The following is a 22,338-nucleotide window of genomic DNA, read 5'->3' on the forward strand; positions in this document are numbered from 1 at the left end:
TCCCACCACAGATTATTTAGGGGACATGGCCCTAATCTACAGTTCTGTGAGATCCCCAACTTCACAAGAAGATAAAAAGCTCCAAAAACTGCATCTAATCACAAACCAGCCTTTATTCGGCATCTTTAGAATATCATAACAAAAGAAATGTGCTGAACGTGCAGTTTTACTACATAAAAAAACCACAAAATGGTAAACATTCTATAAAAGGAACGAGATTAATGTAAAAACCTTCACTTCTGATTCATAAACATAACGTGAACATTGATATAAAAAGTATTTAAATAATAGGTTTTTAGGACGGTTATATCACGGCGTTCTCGCGTCTCTCCCGAGCTGCGTGCGGAGCGGAGGAGTCCGTCCCGCTCGCTCCGCTCGCTCCGCTCTGGTCACCGGTCAGCCGCGGAGACGTCGCGTCCTCTCTGTCGGGGGAAGAAACTTTCCTTTTAGTCACACTTTGTACGTTTCAGACATTTATTGCGAATTTATGGCGAGCTGCTGTTACAATCTCTCGCTGATCATCTAGCGTCGCCGCTGAGTGCGGCGCATGCCAGGGGCCACAACCCGGCTCCGCGCCTCGTAAATCCAGCTAACTGCCCTGATACCCTAAAAAAACTTCCCACCGACCTTATGTCATTTCCGGGGTAATCGGCGTTGGGGACCTTCCTCCTCCTGTAATACAGAAAATAAATGGCGATTCCGATGAGAAGCAGCGCCAAGAGGACGCCCACCACGGCCCCGGCGACTGCGCCTGCATCCACACCGCCTGCAAAGCAAACAGACGCAGCAGGGGTTAATGCCCCAGACATTTGTTCTTTAATGCCCCTTATACAAGGATTTATAATAAGTGTGTTATACCTGCGCGGCCCCCGGGACATTATCGCTGCTTCATGTCTGTCGGCACGGCTAATAAACACCCCCCCCAGAAAGCTGACCCCACAACACCCCAGGGGGCGCTCAGCGGGTGACATCTTTAACGAGGGGCATTCATTTAAAAAGATACTCCCCGCAAAAAAATCATTGATGCCCCACATACAGGAGGCATCGGGGCCCTGCATGTTACCCCATCCAGTTATTTTATTGCCCCATTACCCCCCACGCTTACACCCCCCCAAATATCCACAATTCTGAAACATTGGGGTATAAATATGTCCGTGTAAATCCTGAATGTGCCGAGAAAGCTGTGATTCCTCCCCGAATTAACGAGAGAAAAAGATGTCATTAAATTGCGGGTTTGCAGTGAATTTGACACGGAGGCGTTCAGTGCGTTCAACCCGCTGCCTCCGTTCACCGAGCGCGGTGTGAATGACTGAGACGTCCTGACTGACAGCCTCCAAACACCTTGTTTTTATTGGACGTTCTGAGCGACGGATCGCATTATTCCTCAGAACGTAGAATTATTTGCATTAGAAGTTGTCAGATTCTTTTAATTTATTTGCCAACAATTCAGGGATGATGTCATCGATTTCTTGTACTGAAAACATTTCGCATCGTCAGTCATGCCAAGAAAAAAGGGATCCGTCGCTTACTACGCGTTTAACCAAAATGCTCCGATTTAAACCCAATCTTAACCTGGATTGTGGTTAGAGGCGTGGTCGGGGCATTTATAAGAAGGATAATGGGTTTATTTACCCCGTTTAATTAATAAAGCCCTGTGTGACCCTCATACCCGGCAAACAGTCCGAGCTCTTGGAAAAGCAAAGTTTGAAGGGGAAACATACTCGTTACCGATATGCTTATATCACATGTCGCCTGGCCCAGTTCATTGGAGGCCGTGCACCGGTAGCTGCCGGACAGCGCCTGCGACAGGTTGGTGAGGAGCAGAGAGCCCGTCCTCTGATCTAAAGACAGAAAAAGCAGATGAGAAATGACACAAAAACAGATGGCTTCCTGCGAGGACGAGTATCTGGATTTGGTGTTAGCATGACTGTGCGTGAGTGTTAGGGGGTGCGCGAGTGTTAGGGGGTGCGTGAGTGTTGGGTATGGTGCGCAAGTGTTAGGGGGTGCGCTAGTGTTAGGGGGTGTGCGAGTGTGTGAGTGTTGGGTATGGTGCGTGAGTGTTAGGGTGTGTGAGTGTTAGGGTATGTGAGTGTTGGGTATGGTGCGTGAGTGTTAGGGTGTGTGAGTGTTAGGGTGTGTGAGTGTTGGGTATGGTGCGTGAGTGTTAGGGTGTGTGAGTGTTAGGGTGTGTGAGTGTTGGGTATGGTGCGTGAGTGTTAGGGTGTGTGAGTGTTAGGGTGTGTGAGTGTTAGGGTGTGTGAGTGTTGGGTATGGTGCGTGAGTGTTAGGGTGTGTGAGTGTTAGGGTGTGGTGTGTGTCAGGAGTGGCACCCGGGAGGAGGGAAGAGAGGGGTGATGGGAGAGGAGGAGCCGGGAGTAGCGTGGGTTATAGTATGGGGATGTGTTAGTTATGGGAGGCAATACTTAGTACTCCTGTGAAAAGCCATAACTGAGTTATTTACAGCCCCCTTTATTTGCCCCTTTACCCCACTCACTCTCCATCATGCCGGGGAGCAGTGGCGTTTTGGATCCCATGAAGGTCCAGGAGAAGATGGGAGTTGGGTTTCCTCCCGAGGAGCTGCACTGAAGGGTTAAATCGGTCCCCGTGGTGGGGTTCCCGTTCTTCTGGCAGCTGGCGGACGACGGGGGAGCTGCGGGCAAAATAAATGGGTCTCGAAAACACATTACAGAGAGCAGAGAGAGAATGGGGCAGGTACGAGGGGACAGGGGGTAGGTTCAAAGGGACAGGGGGTAGGTTCGGGGGGACAGGGGGTAGGTTCGGGGGAACAGGGGGTAGGTTCGGGGGGACAGGGGGTAGGTTCGAGGGGACAGGGGGTAGGTTCAAAGGGACAGGGGGTAGGTTCGGGGGGACAGGGGGTAGGTTCGGGGGGACAGGGGGTAGGTTCGAGGGGACAGGGGGTAGGTTCAAAGGGACAGGGGGTAGGTTCGGGGGGACAGGGGGTAGGTTCGGGGGGACAGGGGGTAGGTTCTAAGGGACAGGGGGTAGGTTCGAGGGGACAGGGGGTAGGTTTGGGGGGACAGGGGGTAGGTTCTAGGGGACAGGGGGTAGGTTCGGGGGGACAGGGTGTAGATTAGTGGCTATAAGGAGATATCAGGAAGGTGGGAAGCACAGAAATTTATCTGGATTCTGGAAATATAGTTTTTTGGGTTTCTGAAGATATTAGTAAAATACATGAATTCCCCGGATGTGCACAGATTACTGCCACCGAGGGAGGGGTAATTATATGGGGTATCAGGGGCAGGAGGAAGGGGTATTAGAAGGGGCACGTAGCGTTTTCTCACCCAGCACTGTGAGCAGAAGGATCCCGGAGCCGGTGCCGGAGAAGTCGGGGGGATTATTGACTTCGCACGCGTAGGAGCCGTTATCGGACGGACGGATATCAGACAGGGATATTGATGCCACTCCGGCGGTCGGGGGATCCTGGAGAACGCGGAGCCGGTCGGCCTGGGGCCCCGGTTTATACGACACCCCGTTAGAATAATAATAAATCTGCAAACAACGGAGAAATGAAACGGGGGGAAAATCACAATAATGGCTAATAACGTACAGCTTGCTTTTTAAAATGTATTTGTTGCTCTGACATACTGCCCCGTACTGCCCCTTACTGCCCCATACTGCTCCATACTGCCCCTTACTGCCCCATACTGCCCCTTACTGCCCCATACTGCCCCATACTGCCCCTTAATGCTCATTACTGCCCCTTACTGCCCCATACTGACCATTACTGCCCCATACTGCTCCTTACTGCCCCATACTGCTGGCTTCACATCTTCACAAGATGCCGTTCTGGCCCATATTTAGAAACCCAGAACCCGCCGGCAGATCAGCCCCCAGTGGCCCCCGTCTAGTCCCCGCTTCTCCTGCTGTAAAGACTCAAACCTTAATCAGTCGTTGGTCTCGTCTTAGATTCAGGAGCCGTCTGTCTATCCCATGCGTGTTTAATACCCCTCACTGTATTACCCTCTACCACCTCTGCTGGGAGGCTGTTCCACTGATCTACCACCCTCTCAGTAAAACGTCCTTCTGTTCCATCTCAGTCTCTGATCCTCTAGTGTTGGATTCCGGTCTCTTGTGGTAATTTTTCTCCTCCTTTGACATAAATTCCCTCCCGTCCTTTATCCCCCCCCCCCAGTGTTATATTACGCAGGTTGCGATATGATATTAACCATCGGATGACGAATCAGCTCATTCTGGAAGGCACAGTAAGGGTTAATTTGTTAGGATTTAGGAAATGCGAAAGATGCCCCTACCTGGCGCCCGTTGGATGGCGGGGTGTTCCCCGGGGCAAACTTCCACTCGAGAACAAAATCTGAGCCAACAGAGGTGCTGTAGGTGCAGGGCAGGACGAGGCTGGAGCCCACCTTACCCACCACCGCCTTCTCCGGAATGGTGACATCCACCGCACCGGCCATGCCTGAAAATGAGACGGGGGGGGTTATTTGGGGGTATTTGGGGGTAATAGATTTCTGCAATCAGATTCATACAAACTTCTGAACTAGTTTTCTATAATTTGTGGTTTTGAAAGAATCTCTGAAAACGAGGAGGGACCCCAAGAGACAAACAAATCGAACGGTAAATCCCAGAACTGCCATCACTGCCGCAAGCACCGCCATCACTGCCGCAAGCTCCGCCATCACTGCCGCAAGCTCCGCCATCACTGCCGCAAGCACCGCCATCACTGCCGCAAGCACCGCCATCACTGCCGCAAGCTCCGCCATCACTGCCGCAAGCACCGCCATCACTGCCGCAAGCTCCGCCATCACTGCCGCAAGCTCCGCCATCACTGCCGCAAGCACCGCCATCACTGCCGCAAGCACCGCCATCACTGCCGCAAGCTCCGCCATCACTGCCGCAAGCTCCGCCATCACTGCCGCAAGCACCGCCATCACTGCCGCAAGCTCCGCCATCACTGCCGCAAGCTCCGCCATCACTGCCGCAAGCACCGCCATCACTGCCGCAAGCACCGCCTTCACTGCCGCAAGCACCGCAAGAACCGCCATCACTACTGCAAGCACAGCAAGCACCGCCATCACTACCGCAAGCACCGCCATCACTACCGCAAGCACCGCCATCACTGCCACAAGCTCCGCCATCACTGCCGCAAGCACCGCAAGAACCGCCATCACTACTGCAAGCACAGCAAGCACCGCCATCACTACCGCAAGCACCGCCATCACTGCCGCAAGCACCGCCATCACTGCCGCAAGCTCCGCCATCACTGCCGCAAGCACCGCAAGAACCGCCATCACTACTGCAAGCACAGCAAGCACCGCCATCACTGCCGCAAGCACCGCCATCACTGCCGCAAGCTCCGCCATCACTGCCGCAAGCACCGCAAGAACCGCCATCACTACTGCAAGCACAGCAAGCACCGCCATCACTACTGCAAGCACCGCCAAAAGGTCAGAACATTGAATTTGTTGATAAAAAACAAATATGGCAAAAAATAAACAAAAAATGCATCGGAATCGGCCTCCCGGGGGGTACATTGTGTCAAAACCCCCAGCGCCCCAATCACAGGTTAATAGCGGGCAGGCAAAGCGATACGCCTGCCCCAGTAACCCTTTGCCTGCCCGCTATTAACCTGTGATTGGGGCATTTAGTGTCGGGAGTGCGATGCTGGATTATAACCCCGCAGCAAGAATGAGAGAAACGTCAAAAAATCTGCAGCTTCGCAAAACGATCTCGGAAAAATAGCTTTTTTTTTACTGATTATTAAAGAGAAATCCAAACCAAATCGTTGGGATTAATGACCAGCGAAGGGTTAATCTGCAATCACAGCTCCCCGAGATCCGGAAAATTCGCGTTTTGGGAATTTAGTTTTTCTTGATATTTGGTTCTTTTATTTTTGAGATTTAGTTTTGTGTAAAATAAGCGAGGATCGGCCAATAATATTCAGCGATCAGCGCCGGGCCGTACGAGGCTCGGGGTATTTATTTAGTGATGAGGCCGGGGGAGGGGTGACTCTCTCCTGACTGCCCCACCGAGGCTGTCCAACGTCAGTCCTCGAGGGCCGCAGATACCCAGAGACAGAGTCGATTGGTCTGTTAAACGCACTCTGTGTCAGCGCCTCCCAAACATATGAGGGTGAAACTTTATTACCCCGAGGAGTTATCAGACAGATGATCCAGAGAGCTTACACTCTAATAGCGACCGATAGAGCCACCTCTCAGATATTATTATTATTTATATAGCGCCGTCATATTCCGTAGCGCTGTACAATGGGTGGAGAGGACATAACAAATAGTATATAACATAACAGAGACAACAGGTGAGGAGGGCCCGGCGCACAGGAGCTTACAATCTATAGATATTCCGAATATAGTCTCTGCAGGGCGGCTCTTACTGGCTGATGAATTTAAAACACATCGCAGGAATGTAGCCGACGAAGAGAAGCTAAAGCCTGACCGGCCCCAGCGGCCCCCGCTGCAAGCATCAGGGGCCCCGGGGAATGCGCCGGAGAATGCACCGGGGGAACGCGCCGGGGAATGTGTTGGGGAATGCGTCGGGGGCTATACCGGGGAACGCGTTGGGGAATGCATCGGGGAATGTGCCGGAGAATGCGTCGGGGGTCGCCGGCTCCTTACCGCTCCATGAAGTGAGGCAGATCAGGAGGGGAAGCAGAGACTTCTGTGTCATGTTCGCTGGAGCTGGAGAGTGGAGTGAACGCCGCGCATGTTATCGACTACAAAGAGCTCTGACTCACTGATAAGGGGAAGCCGTCACCCGCCAGCCCAAACCGGTCAGTAAAGGGTGCAGGAAACCGGCCCCCAAATAATAAGAACCCCGCGTTTATTTGAACCCCAGATCTGAATGCAGAGACACAGAACCAGCCGGCAGATCGGCCCCTGGTGGCCCCCGTCTACTCGCCCGTTCTTCCTGCAGTAAACCCTTGAACCTTAATCAGTCGTTGGTCTTGTCGTAGATTCAGGAGCCGTATGTCTATCCTATGCATGTTTAATCCCCTCACTGTATTACCCTCTACCACCTCTGCTGGGAGGCTGCTCCTCTTATCTACCCCCCTCTCAGTAAAGTAATAAAATCCTTCCATTGAATCTCAGTAGTGAGAGGAGAGAGAGGGGAAACAAGGACACTTGGCAGGTATGCTGATCACCCAAAAAACTGCCCTTTCAAAGAGTAATGAGGCGGAGCGGCGGCGGCCGTGCGGCGGTTCCAGTGGCGGAGGTCATTTCTATCTGATATTTTTTCTGATTAATAATTAACCCAATAGGAGCTGATAGAAAGGGCGAGTCCGACACCTGATAATGCGGAGCAAACACTGACTATGAGTATCGGGTAGTATCACCCGGAGCCGCCGACCCGTCCACGCCACAAAATCAGGGGAACTTCAGTTTAACCCTTCAATTTCTCCGCGCATCGCGCTCCTGTTTATTGCCCCTGGAGCTGATTGAAGGGTAGTTATTAGAGCTCTATCCAGCACCTTTTACAATGAATATGGGCCCCGGGGTTTATTTGTGGCCCTTAATCTTCAATCTTCTGTGACACACACCTCATTCTGAAATCCCAGTTATTTGGGGCTCTCCTTTTTCCTCCCCGGGGAGCTCACATTGCCCATAACATCGGTCGCCTAAACTTGAAAGCGTGATGAGGAAACACATAGAGCTGGCCTGCGATTCCTTCCCTGCTCATTTATTCAAACATTTCCTCTTTTATACTTCTTAGGATGTTTGTTTATTAAGCGCTGACAGAGTCCGTGGCGCTGTACAAGTTAAATATGTACACAAAGAGATACAGCAGGAGGCGAGGACTCGGCCCGTGAGCTTACAATCTAACCTTATGGCACTTCCTTAAAATAGGAGAAATAAGAAATCATCGTTTTTACAGCCGACGCGTTTAGTTATAGTGAGGATTAACTCTTTGAAAGCCATCGAATGCTAAGGGTTAACCTGGAGTTGCCATGACAACGTGTGCCTCTCACTTGTGATATTTCGGAGCCTGGATTTCTCTCCCACCAGACGGGATCCCACGCGTCCCTCCTCCTCTCCCACCCCCTCGCTCTTTGCTGGGGCAATTAATTAACACACTGAGGGCCGGAGGGGGATTAAGCCCTTCAAGGCACTGAAAGGGTTACGTCTTTGGGACCCGACCAGTAAATCTCAGGGGCCTCAATCCATTTTCCAACAAAGGGGGCTCCCTAACAATAATTCCCCCCGGGATACAGCCGGGGGTAGTGTCTCTATACAGAGAGCGGCCCCATAGTGTCACTATACAGAGAGCGGCCCCATAGTGTCACTATACAGAGAGCGGCCCCATAGTGTCACTATACAGAGAGCGGCCCCATAGTGTCACTATACAGAGAGCGGCCCCATAGTGTCACTATACAGAGAGCGGCCCCATAGTGTCACTATACAGAGAGCGGCCCCATAGTGTCACTATACAGAGAGCGGCCCCATAGTGTCACTATACAGAGAGCGGCCCCATAGTGTCTCTATACAGAGAGCGGCCTGGATCACCGCAGCGCTCGTCTTCACTCGGTTTATTGAATGAAGACCTCACACTCTCAAAAAAATAAATGACAGCCATTTGGCTGTCGCTGCGTAGAATCTTCGTGATGGACCATGAAGGGGTTAATATTTATGAGTCTCGGGGCAGCTCAGCGAATCAAAGCGCTATCGCCCCCTGCTGGGGAGCGGAGGATGGGCAGAAACGTGAATAAACGTCATTTTACCCTTTGGGAGAAATATTCAGCAAATCCCGTTTTCGCTATTTGTTCTGAATCATAATAATAATAATTTGTATAATAAAAATGTATATAATAATGATAATAATTTGTATAATAATAATAATAATAATAATAATAATAATTTGTATAATAATAATAATAATAATTTGTATAATAAAAATTTATATAATAATAATTTGTATAATAATAAGGAAAATAATGACAATAATTATTATTATTTGTATAATAAAAGTGATAAAAACGATGATAAATGATGTGAGTGAAGAGAACTTTCTGCCGCTTTATTCGGTTTGTAGCGTCGTTCCCCGTCTGCTGTGCTTAGAATTTCCCACGATGCACCTGACCTTTTTTTTTGATTGGCCACCTGTTCTTAAATCTTTGTATCTAGTTTTAGAACTGGTGCGGGACTCGAGGTTCCCTTTAACACAACCAGGTCAGAATCAATCGTTTTTTAGCCCATTTACAAAACAGAAAATATAATTTATCCAGTGGATAAAATGAACGATTGTTAAAATGAACCAAAAATACGAGAAATGACACCGGATTATTTGCAATGATTTTTATTTCCATTTCTCTCATCCTCGCAGCGTTTATATAAGTTTTCTCAGAAATAAATAGTTTTTCTGCTTGCGCCGAGATGTTTGTCGCGCATGAGCCGCTAGTCACGTTGAGGCGCGGAGAGGCGAATGAAGCGCCCCGGCCGCGATAACGACCTTTACGGCATAATTTCAACAAATTGAAAGCGTTTTATTGCAAAAAAAAGCATATTGGTGAATATGACATGTTTATCGCAGTGTATGCAGCTGAAACAGGGAGTTAAAAAATCTGATCAAAACGGTCATTTCCCTCTACTGCGTTCAGCAAATAACATATTTTATTCTTACTTACAAATCACACAAACGTTAAGTGTTTCCTGTTAGTACGGCAACGACCTATCAGAGGCTGCCTTTCTGTCACATGACAATAAAGCATCCCCTGAAAAAGCCAAATTTTACACAATGAAATAATTTTTTCTGAGGTTTTTGGACGTTCCGCGGGGCTGGAAAGAATATTCATTAGCGGAGCTGCGCGGTAAATATGGCGAGGGGGGGGGAGTGCGGCTGCCTATGGCCGGCCTGGGCCCTGAAAACATACGATCTGTCATATTTACGCAAATGAATCCGGTCGCTCGTCCAAACTGCCCCCGACGCGTCCAAACTGCCCCCAACGCGTCCAAACTGCCCCCAACGCGATATAACTGCCCCCGATGCGATATAACTGCCCCCGACGCGATTATAACTGCCCCCGACGCGATTATAACTGCCCCCGGCCTGCTTTTCAAACTCGCAAAGGAGCCAGAAATGGCAGATATTTGTAACATTATTTGGCTCTCGTTTTCCTTTAATATACGGTATTTTGAGTCTTAACATACATAGAATTGAACATTTTTTAGATGAAACATTTTAACGGAAACGTTTATAATCACAACATCCCGAGGCACAGAAAATGCATAACATTTATAAAAAAATAACCCCGAGTCCGCAGTCCATACAATCGATGGGTTTCTGCAATCCCCGTGTGCTTGATACTGCGCTCCTGCTGCAGCGGGCGCCATACACAGTAACACGCGAGCGCCATCTTTAAAGCTACGTCGATAAAGCTAAGAGCGGAATGAATTGTGAATAACACGTCGGGTCCATGCGATGCGTGTAACATGACGTTACCGGAAGAATAAATAATATGACACCCGGATCTCAGACACGCGTGATATAAAACATGTAACGAGCTCCCAGGGCATAAAACATACGTGTGATATAAAACATGTAACGAGCTCCCAGGACATAAAACATGTGTGTGATATAAAACATGTAACGAGCTCCCAGGACATAAAACATGTGTGTGATATAAAACATGTAACGAGCTCCCAGGGCATAAAACATGTGTGTGATATAAAACATGTAACGAGCTCCCAGGACATAAAACATGTGTGTGATATAAAACATGTAACGAGCTCCCAGGACATAAAACATGTGTGTGATATAAAACATGTAACGAGCTCCCAGGGCATAAAACATGTGTGTGATATAAAACATGTAACGAGCTCCCAGGACATAAAACATGTGTGTGATATAAAACATGTAACGAGCTCCCAGGGCATGAAACACACGTGTGATATAAAACACGTAACGAGCTCCCAGGGCATAAAACACGCGTGCGATATAAAACATGTAACGAACTCCCAGGACATAAAACACGTGTGCGATATAAAACATGTAACGAACTCCCAGGACATAAAACACGCGTGCGATATAAAACATGTAACGAGCATGTGTGTTAGGACACAAACAGCAGGGGGCGCTTTAGTTCAGATTGACAGACGTGACACTCTGCACAGACACCCAATGAGACCCCTGGGGCATCGCAGCCCCCAGTTGCACTTATACATGATGAAGGGCCAGCCCCGGCTGCGTATTTTTTATCAGAAATGTATTTAAATGTATTTCTGGTTAATGTTCGTTTCTCCTCGCAACGTTTATTTTATCACTTATTTCACCCCATTTTGTTCTGTAAAATACATAAAATTCTCCCCTTTGTATCCCTTGAGCTTTTCACCGCCGGTTTCCACAGCCCCTAAACGTTATAAGACGCGCGTCCAGGGATCGGGTAATGAGGGTGGGAAGGAGATCCGTTTTCGCTTTTAATTCTCCAGCGTTTGGTAATTTTTTTTGATGCAAACAGTCAATAAATGGGGAAATCTCCCCGTAACGCGGTGACCCGGCCAGAAGACAGACGCGTTTCCAAGGACTTCCTCCTCGTTACTGCGCCAGCAACATGAAGCATCCCGACCCCCTGTTAATACCGGCTCCCGCCCCGTTAATACCGGCTCCCGCCCCGTTAATACCGCTTCCCGCCGCGTTTCCCGTTAAGCCGCGTCGAAGGCATCTCCCACAATAAACCCGGAGAGTGAGAAACCCGGAGAAGGTCTGCAGGGAACGGGTGGTCAGCGGAGCTGGAAGTGGCCGGGAGACCCCGAGGTCGTGAAACAATGAATTTGATTTGCTGACTGCAAAGAGGGTCCAACACATCCCGGAATTATCACCGAGGCAACAAGTCATTCCCTTGAACGCATCCGAGGCCATCTTCTTCTTAGCGATCACCCGGCAGCGCATGCGGCTGATGAATGTGTTGTTGCCGACGTGTTTTAAACAGTTATTGGCTGAGAAGTTTTGTAAACATTTTCTTTTGGGGCAGAAAGGGCAGTTTGCGGTCACACAAGAGACCCCGCTTGGCTTTGAGCCGGGACCATGACGGGCACAGCGCCCATTCTGACCAGGTTGGAAGGGGTGACTCCAGACACCATTGCCGGTTCTTTTCTCGGCACTGGCGGGGGGTGTCCGTTTGGCCTGTGGACGGTGTCCCTGGGAGCCGCTGCATTGTTGTAATAACTCCCATTCGCTGGGGCCATGTACGAGGGTAAGGACTGGCTGGACATGCTGGGAGTTGGCGTCGTGACCTGGGCTCTCTCATTTGGTTTAAAGCCGACATTGCTGCCGGCCGCTGTGATAACCGACGCGCTGTCTGACGGGGACTTTGAATTGTAAGCCTTGTGGTCTCTGGTTGTGTTTACTGATGACAATGTGCCGTTTTTGAAGTCCATGTCGTTACCCTTTGCCCAGGTCGTTGGTCTCGGGGCCTGCGAGTCCTCTCTGCAAAAAGACCGAAAACACAGGAAAAGGTCAGATCATCATAAAAAACAAACATTATATTCACATAAATTAGCACCATTTAGTTAGAGGGGGCCCAGACCATGTCATACAGGGGAAGACACCCCCGATATGTATCAGATGAAGCAGACTGGCTGCAAATTACCAGCCAATCAGAATGGAGGGGAATTGGTCACACGTTTATAAGAATGTTTTGTTTAGGCGATGGGATCCTGAGTATGTGACGTCACTCACTTGATCTCGTTCTCCACCTCCTCCTGTAATTCCATTTTCCTTCTTCTGTAGCAATAGATTAACCCGACCACCAAGATCACCAAACAGCAGATTCCAGCAATGGATCCTATAACGGCTCCTACAATCACAGCCGTTTTGGAATCTGGAAAAAAAAATAGATTTCAGGTTAGTATATACAGTTCTCGAGGATCCCACTGGAGATTAATGTATACAGTAATCGAGGATCCCACCGGAGATTAATGTATACAGTAATCGAGGATCCCACCGGAGATCAATGTATACAGTAATCGAGGATCCCACCGGAGATTAATGTATACAGTAATCGAGGATCCCACCGGAGATTAATGTATACATATCTCGAGGATCCCACCGGAGATTAATGTATACAGTACAAGTGGATCCCAGTGGAGATTAATGTATACAGTACAAGTGGATCCCAGTGGAGATTAATGTATTCAGTACAAGTGGATCCCAGTGGAGATTAATGTATACAGTACAAGTGGATCCCAGTGGAGATTAATGTATACAGTACAAGTGGATCCCAGTGGAGATTAATGTATACAGTACAAGTGGATCCCAGTGGAGATTAATGTATTCAGTACAAGTGGATCCCAGCGGAGATTAATGTATTCAGTACAAGTGGATCCCAGCGGAGATTAATGTATTCAGTACAAGTGGATCCCAGCGGAGATTAATGTATTCAGTACAAGTGGATCCCAGCGGAGATTAATGTATACAGTACAAGTGGATCCCAGTGGAGATTAATGTATACAGTACAAGTGGATCCCAGTGGAGATTAATGTATACAGTACAAGTGGATCCCAGTGGAGATTAATGTATTCAGTACAAGTGGATCCCAGCGGAGATTAATGTATTCAGTACAAGTGGATCCCAGCGGAGATTAATGTGCTACTCACAGGAGGTGACATGCACGGTGATGTTACAGGACGAGCTCCCCGCCATGTTCTTGGATGTGCAGACATAGATTCCCGACATCTGGGACGTGAGGTTCGTCAGGGTCAGGGTTCCCTTCACAGCATCTGGATCAAAAATGGAAAAAAATAAACATGAAACAAATCGATTGCCAATCGCTCGGTGAGACCAGTCCTGAGTTTTCATTGGTGTCTCTCCCTGCACTGGATCCCAAACGGGCTTTTTACCCACCTGGCATCTGATTTAAATTTTAGGGTAATTTCTCACCATTTCTGTTAACATTAAAGATGCGACAACAGCGCTCTGAATCAGACTGTAAGAGCCATAAGGACAACAAGACATGGAAGCCTGCACTTTGAGGTGTGATTAGAAAGCAAAGCTCTATAGCCAATAGGGGAGATTAACCCTTTCTCTGACACGTTTCTTACCCTGAGCCGGGGCAAAAAACACCTGGGTACTGGGTGCCGACCGTATCCAGGAGTAATTGGGACTGGGTTTCCCGCTCGATGATTGACAGCTAAGTGTCACGTTAGATCCGATGTAAGGAGTCCCGTGAATCTGACACTTCGGCGTGGATGGCAGGACTGAAAGGAATAAGACAGGACACACGTCACCTTCATTCTGACAGTCACAGCAAAAGAAAACACTGAATTCACCTTGTTTTCAAAAAGGATCAAGTTTTACTATCCTTCGCATGAAAAACATAAATAATTGCTGGCTTCTGCGATGAGCCCCCGAGACGCCCCAATAGCTGCGAAAATGATGCGTTATTGGCTCTTCAGGAGTTAAAAACATTTTCACAGGAATCGCAGGGTTCCTCCCCAGCTCGGGTCCGCGCATGCATCTGCGTTACATCGCGTGCCCAGTAATGACTGGGGCGTCAGCGCCACTTTCTGAGTATCCGCCATATGGGTCCTCGGGGGTTAATGTCACGGAACGTCTCTTTCTTTTTTATACGTCATGAAGATTATCAGATATTTATTGGACTTTAATAAACGTGTCGGGGAGAGGATCCTGCATCCGTCACCCGGAGGAGAAGGTCCTCTCTGTCAGGATTCTAAATACAGCACAAGTACCCCAGTTTACCCACTAGGTGGCAGCAGAACACCACGTATCGCAGCGGGGGGGTTCATTACCAGCATTTCATCTCATTAACCCTGTGTTATGAGGGGCCGGCCCCGGACAGCTCCCCCCCCCTGCACTTCGAACACAAGAGCTGACATTCATCGTCACAGTTGACCTCTTAGCGAAAAAACCCCTAGAAATAAATAAAGGCCACAGGAAGTGAAATGTGCCAATTAAACAGGCGCCATCGGGGTTAATGTGTCCTTTTACCCACCTAACACGGTAACGTTAATGAGTCCGACGTTACTCCCCCCGGAGCTGCTGTCATCGCTCACGTCCACGTAGCATTTATAGCGCCCGGAGTCCATCTCCTGGGCCTTGGTTATTAAGATGGAGATATTCCTCGACGGCATGGGGTAGACGAAATTGAGGCGGCCCCTGAACTGCGGCTCCTCGATGCTGGTGACTTCCCCCAAATACTTCAAAATCTGGAAGTAACATCAAAAATAGTGAAAACGATTCAGAATTAGATTACATCCAATGAAGTGGGTGACGCTGCAATAAGTGTCCCCTCTGAGGTGACCTGCCCAGCGCTGTACCAGGGGCCGAGCGCTCGCCTCAGAGGGAACACTAAAACAGATACTAACGACAGGTAAGTCGGCAAGATTTGGCAGACGCACCTGGACCTCTTTATCGGGCGGCCTCTCAAAATACCAGGTGACGTAGGGTTTCTGCGTAGAGACGGAGGCGTACGAGACGGGGATCGTGATGCTCTGCCCTTCCACCACCACCACGGACGCCTGTTCTACGTAGACTTCCAATCGGGCGCAAGAGAAGCCTGTGAGACGCAGAACGCGTTAGCCACAAAATAACTACATAGAAACGGTCAACGGCATGTAATATACGCGGGGTTAACCTCATATCCGCGGGGTTAACCTCATATACGGGGGGGTTAACCTCATATCCGCGGGGTTAACCTCATATACGGGGGGGTTAACCTCATATCGCGGGGTTAACCTCATATCTGCGGGGTTAACCTCATATACGAGGGGGGTTAACCTCATATACGCGGGGGTTTAACCTCATATACGGGGGGTTAACCTCATATACGGGGGGTTAACCTCATATCCGCGGGGTTAACCTCATATACGGGGGGGGTTAACCTCATATACGGGGGGGTTAACCTCATATACGGGGGGGGTTTAACCTCATATACGGGGGGTTAACCTCATATCCGTGGGGTTAACCTCATATCCGTGGGGTTAACCTCATATCCGTGGGGTTAACCTTATATCTGAGGGGTTAACCTCATATACGAGGGGGGTTAACCTCATATACGGGGGGTTAACCTCATATCCGCGGGGTTAACCTCATATACGGGGGGTTAACCTCATATACGGGGGGTTAACCTCATATCCGCGGGGTTAACCTCATATCCGCAGGGTTAACCTCATATCCGCGGGGTTAACCTCATATACGGGGGGTTAACCTCATATCCGCGGGGTTAACCTCATATACGGGGGTCAGCTTAATGAGTATGGGCCAGTATTATGCCCGTGGTCGGGGGGCCTTGTGCTGAAGGCGTGTAGACGCCGTGACAGGAGGGGGCCGTATAAATATGACAGTCAGAGAGGGCGGGAGAGGCTGCAGTTTCAGCGGCCGAGCGCATTCTTCACCTTAATAAATAACCCAGCAAGACGAGGATTTATGGCTGAAAAAGAGATAAAAGCCGTGGCGTCACCTGAGGGGCCCGAAACGCAGCGGGCGGCTGCCAGACAGCGCAGGGTCAGACCCTTTGTGTGCCAGAGGGGGGCACAATGCATCAGTGGGGGTCGCTCAGTCGGGGGTGAATCGGAATCTATCGTTCGTTCTGCGGACGGATGGCGATAAGTCAATGATTCACTAAACAGATTTATTGGAGACGGAGGAATATTAACCCCTCGTTCCAACGAACAAATAACAGGGGGGGGGACACAAGAAATTCCCCGTATCCGTCCAATTTACAGAGTACAAAAATCTCAAGTACCGCGATTAACCCTTTCCATGTTCATCGGTTTTATCATCGAATACATGAAATAAAACGACTGTGAAAAGTTCCACAGAAAGAGAGAAGCAAAATCCTATCTTCTGCCGCTTGTCATTTTGGGACGTAAGAGAAGAGAACATGCGCGGAGCGTTTCCCCCCCAGGTCCGCACTCTCTGCTCCAAACCTCCTCTCAAGCGGAAACTGACTTATTCCGCCCCGGCGCCCGGAGGAGAAAGCTTTTAAGGAACCTCGATCCTGTGTGCCCATTAACCCTGTCAGTTCCAGAGGCGCGTAACGCCAGTCAGGCTATGACCGATTCCCAAATAAACGCTTTCCCATTAACCCTTTCCGCAGGGGGGCAACACTTTCCAAACCACGGAAACTAGAAGAGGAAGAGTCACAGCTTTTCCTTTAACGTCATTAAAAACGCAACAGCAATGTAACGGGGTCACCGAACGGGGAGGAATAACGGCTCAGACCCTCAGAACGGGAAGTTTAGATGGCTGCTCCCATGGTTTCTGATATTTATATCGCTCATCTGTAAACATCGGGGTTATTTACATACTGTGTGACCCCGAGAATCTGCCCTTCTCCTCCTCCCAGACCCTGAGATTGGGGTAAAAACCCAGAGACCAAACCCCGGGTCCCGAATCCCCCCCCCAACTAAATTCCAGATAAAATGAACAGATAAAGCCGGTGCTTCTACGGCGTCCGTGCAATCGAGGTCAGGCGCTCATTAATAAAATGAGGAGCACGATGGGTGTTATTGATGGTTTTCACAGAATGGCCTCGTATCGACAGGTCCGCGTTACTGGCTCCATTACCCAGCCGTCACCCGATACGCCCGGAGGACACAGCGGTCTCCGGCTCGGAGAAACCGATCGCTGTGACACCGCGAGGAGCCTCTATACCAGAAACGCAGATAAAAGAAACATAATTCCGTTAAATATCTGACCCCCCAAATATTCAATGACTCCTGAAGGGCTCTGCTGAATCCCAGGCATCCGCCGGCTCCGGGACCCCTAGTCCTATAAATTACCCCGGGACCCCCAGTCCTTTAAATTACGCCCGGGACCCCCAGTCCTTTAAATTACGCCCCGGGACCCCCAGTCCTTTAAATTACGCCCGGGACCCCCAGTCCTTTAAATTACGCCCCGGGACCCCCAGTCCTTTAAATTATGCCCCGGGACCCCCAGTCCTTTTAATTTTCCCCCGGGACCCCCAGTCCTTTAAACTACGCCTTTCACTTTAAAGGTCACAAGACGAGGCATTTCTGAAGCTGTTCCCTGAAGCCGTCGGGCTTCCTGTTCCATTCTTATCGGCCGCGGCTCAGGAAGCGCTGCTGCCGCCCGATACGGACTCCCCGGCCCTTCAAACGTCTGCCGAACAATGCGCTTCCCCGAAACAGACAGCGACGTTTACAGCGTTATAAATAGGCAGACAATGGCTTCCGGTAACTTCATGTCCCCCCCGACCAGGAGAATTCACCGACGGACGGACGGACTTTGGAAAGATGTCGGACGCGTCGATCAGATCCACAGATAACAGAAAATTCCCGTTAATTACAGAAAGTATCCCGTAAACGGAATCCTTGCGTTAATGTTGTGGTCTGGCTCTCTGCACTTGGAGTAAACGAGCGCCGGGGGCTGGAAGACTCCAAGGATGAGACAAAAACTTCAGACGTTTCCTGTCTTTCCGGCTCATTGTCTTAACTTTTCCTGCTAGATCTGAAGAGACCACGGCACTGTACCCCTATTATCTGTGCGAGACCCGGCACTGTACCCCTATTATCTGTGCGAGACCCGGCACTGTACCCCTGTTATCTGTGCGAGACACGGCACTGTACCCCTATTATCTGTGCGAGACCCGGCACTGTACCCCTGTTATCTGTGCGAGACACGGCACTGTACCCCTATTATCTGTGTGAGACACGGCACTGTACCCCTATTATCTGTGCGAGACACGGCACTGTACCCCTATTATCTGTGTGAGACACGGCACTGTACCCCTATTATCTGTGTGAGACATGGCACTGTACCCCTATTATCTGTGCGAGACACGGCACTGTACCCCTATTATCTGTGCGAGACACGGCACTGTACCCCTATTATCTGTGTGAGACACGGCACTGTACCCCTATTATCTGTGCGAGACACGGCACTGTACCCCTATTATCTGTGCGAGACACGGCACTGTACCCCTATTATCTGTGTGAGACATGGCACTGTACCCCTATTATCTGTGTGAGACACGGCACTGTACCCCTATTATCTGTGTGAGACACGGCACTGTACCCCTATTATCTGTGTGAGACACGGCACTGTACCCCTATTATCTGTGCGAGACACGGCACTGTACCCCTATTATCTGTGCGAGACACGGCACTGTACCCCTATTATCTGTGCGAGACACGGCACTGTACCCCTATTATCTGTGCGAGACACGGCACTGTACCCCTATTATCTGTGTGAGACACGGCACTGTACCCCTATTATCTGTGCGAGACACGGCACTGTACCCCTATTATCTGTGCGAGACACGGCACTGTACCCCTATTATCTGTGTGAGACATGGCACTGTACCCCTATTATCTGTGTGAGACACGGCACTGTACCCCTATTATCTGTGTGAGACACGGCACTGTACCCCTATTATCTGTGTGAGACACGGCACTGTACCCCTATTATCTGTGCGAGACACGGCACTGTACCCCTATTATCTGTGCGAGACACGGCACTGTACCCCTATTATCTGTGCGAGACACGGCACTGTACCCCTATTATCTGTGTGAGACATGGCACTGTACCCCTATTATCTGTGCGAGACACGGCACTGTACCCCTTAGTAGATCTGGGGTTACCCGTGATTTTAGCGTGTATAGGGTCAGTGCATGTATTTAATGGCTGTTGGAGTTCTGTTGCAGTCAGTTTAGGCCCCATCGCTGGCCCTCGTATGGGGGGGTTCATCTACTACACGGCGCGCACGGTGTCACCGAACCCACGGACAACGACCCGGAACGTGCAAAGTCCCTGACGCCGTCCCCGAGGCTCAGCACTAAAACTCCGGAAGCAACGAGTAACATGAACAGAATGCGTTCCTTCATCTCCCCTTCTCTAACACCACACACACTCACACTCACACCATACACTGACACACACACTCACACTCACACCATACACTGACACACACACACTCACTAACACCATACACTGACACACACACACTCACACTCACACCATACACTGACACACACACACTCACACCATACACTGACACACACACACTCACACCATATACTGACACACACACACTCACACCATACACTGACACACACACACTCACACCATACACTGACACACACACTCACACTCACACCATACACTGACACACACACACACTCACACCATACACTGACACACACACACTCACTAACACCATACACTGACACACACACTCACACCATACACTGACACACACACTCACACTCACACCATACACTGACACACACACACTCACACCATACACTGACACACACACTCACACTCACACCATACACTGACACACACTCACACTAACACCATACACTGACACACACACTCACACCATACACTGACACACACACACTCACACCATACACTGACACACACTCACACCATACACTGACACACACACTCACACTCACACCATACACTGACACACACACTCACACTCACACCATACACTGACACACACTCACACTAACACCATACACTGACACACACACTCACACCATACACTGACACACACTCACACCATATACTGACACTCACACCATACACTGACACACACACACTCACTAACACCATACACTGACACACACACTCACACCATACACTGACACACACACTCACACCATACACTGACACACACACTCACACTCACACCATACACTGACACACACACTCACACCATACACTGACACACACACACACTCACACCATACACTGACACACACACACTCACACTCACACCATACACTGACACACACACACTCACGCCATACACTGACACACACACACTCACACCATACACTGACACACACACACTCACACCATACACTGACACACACACACTCACACCATATACTGACACACACACACTCACACTCACACCATACACTGACACACACACACTCACACCATACACTGACACACACACTCACACTCACACCATACACTGACACACACACACTCACACCATACACTGACACACACACACTCACTAACACCATACACTGACACACACACTCACACCATACACTGACACTCACACTCACACCATACACTGACACACACACACTCACACCATACACTGACACACACACTCACACTCACACCATACACTGACACACACTCACACTAACACCATACACTGACACACACACTCACACCATACACTGACACACACACACTCACACCATACACTGACACACACTCACACCATACACTGACACACACACTCACACTCACACCATACACTGACACACACACTCACTAACACCATACACTGACACACACACACACTCACACCATACACTGACACACACACTCACACCATACACTGACACACACTCACACCATATACTGACACTCACACCATACACTGACACACACACACTCACTAACACCATACACTGACACACACACTCACACCATACACTGACACACACACTCACACCATACACTGACACACACACACTCACACCATACACTCACACCATACACTGACACACACTCACACTAACACCATACACTGACACACACACTCACACCATACACTGACACACACACACTCACACCATACACTGACACACACACACTCACACCATACACTGACACACACACTCACACTCACACCATACACTGACACACACACTCACTAACACCATACACTGACACACACACTCACACCATACACTGACACACACACACACTCACACCATACACTGACACACACACACTCACACCATACACTGACACACACACTCACTAACACCATACACTGACACACACACACTCACACCATACACTGACACACACACACTCACACCATACACTGACACACACACTCACACCATACACTGACACACACACTCACACCATACACTGACACACACACACTCACACCATATACTGACACACACACACTCACACTCACACCATACACTGACACACACACACACTCACTAACACCATACACTGACACACACACTCACACCATACACTGACACACACACTCACACTCACACCATACACTGACACACACACTCACTCACACCATACACTGACACACACACTCACACCATACACTGACACACACACTCACACCATACACTGACACACACACTCACACCATACACTGACACACACACACTCACACCATATACTGACACACACACACTCACACTCACACCATACACTGACACACACACACACTCACTAACACCATACACTGACACACACACTCACACCATACACTGACACACACACACTCACACCATACACTGACACACACACTCACACCATACACTGACACACACACTCACACCATACACTGACACACACACTCCATACACTAACGCACACTCCCTCCCTCCCTCTACATTATCAGTG

At 49.5% G+C, this 22,338-nt stretch overlaps 2 protein-coding genes across 2 annotated transcripts; both read right to left on the reverse strand.

The window, feature by feature from the left end:
* Positions 1–304: 304 nt before the first annotated feature.
* Positions 305–4,433, reverse strand: LOC149271637 (V-set and immunoglobulin domain-containing protein 2-like). The gene is made up of 6 exons (XM_089507255.1): positions 4,272–4,433; positions 3,303–3,510; positions 2,495–2,650; positions 1,722–1,841; positions 628–766; positions 305–422 (listed from the first exon to the last, which is right to left on the reverse strand). The coding sequence occupies exons 1-6, from the start codon at positions 4,431–4,433 to the stop codon at positions 305–307; spliced, it is 903 nt and encodes a 300-aa protein (XP_089363381.1).
* Positions 4,434–11,972: 7,539 nt separating this feature from the next.
* Positions 11,973–16,484, reverse strand: LOC149271638 (endothelial cell-selective adhesion molecule-like). The gene is made up of 7 exons (XM_089507256.1): positions 16,403–16,484; positions 15,342–15,499; positions 14,936–15,149; positions 14,025–14,180; positions 13,581–13,703; positions 12,664–12,805; positions 11,973–12,411 (listed from the first exon to the last, which is right to left on the reverse strand). The coding sequence occupies exons 1-7, from the start codon at positions 16,482–16,484 to the stop codon at positions 11,973–11,975; spliced, it is 1,314 nt and encodes a 437-aa protein (XP_089363382.1).
* Between the last annotated feature and the right edge of the window lie 5,854 nt (positions 16,485–22,338).

This window comes from Sceloporus occidentalis, unplaced genomic scaffold (genome assembly GCF_023333645.1).
Source record: "Sceloporus occidentalis isolate IW3139 unplaced genomic scaffold, rSceOcc1.0.p SCAF_481, whole genome shotgun sequence".
In the NCBI taxonomy this organism is placed as follows: domain Eukaryota; kingdom Metazoa; phylum Chordata; class Lepidosauria; order Squamata; family Phrynosomatidae; genus Sceloporus; species Sceloporus occidentalis.

What these genes read in the sequence shown, in the direction of transcription:
- LOC149271637 (XM_089507255.1), bottom strand. Translation starts at nt 4,433, where the DNA reads ATGGCCGGTGCGGTGGATGTCACCATTCCGGAGAAGGCGGTGGTGGGT. An exon ending in CGCCATCCAACGGGCGCCAG is followed by an intron (nt 3,511 to 4,271) that starts GTAGGGGCATCT and finishes CGTTGTTTGCAG; the next exon opens with ATTTATTATTATTCTAACGG. An exon ending in TACCCCGGAAATGACATAAG is followed by an intron (nt 423 to 627) that starts GTCGGTGGGAAG and finishes TTCCCCCGACAG; the next exon opens with AGAGGACGCGACGTCTCCGC.
- LOC149271638 (XM_089507256.1), bottom strand. Translation starts at nt 16,484, where the DNA reads ATGCATTGTGCCCCCCTCTGGCACACAAAGGGTCTGACCCTGCGCTGT. An exon ending in CGCCCGATAAAGAGGTCCAG is followed by an intron (nt 15,150 to 15,341) that starts GTGCGTCTGCCA and finishes TGTTACTTCCAG; the next exon opens with ATTTTGAAGTATTTGGGGGA. An exon ending in GTTTTTTGCCCCGGCTCAGG is followed by an intron (nt 13,704 to 14,024) that starts GTAAGAAACGTG and finishes TTTTTGATCCAG; the next exon opens with ATGCTGTGAAGGGAACCCTG.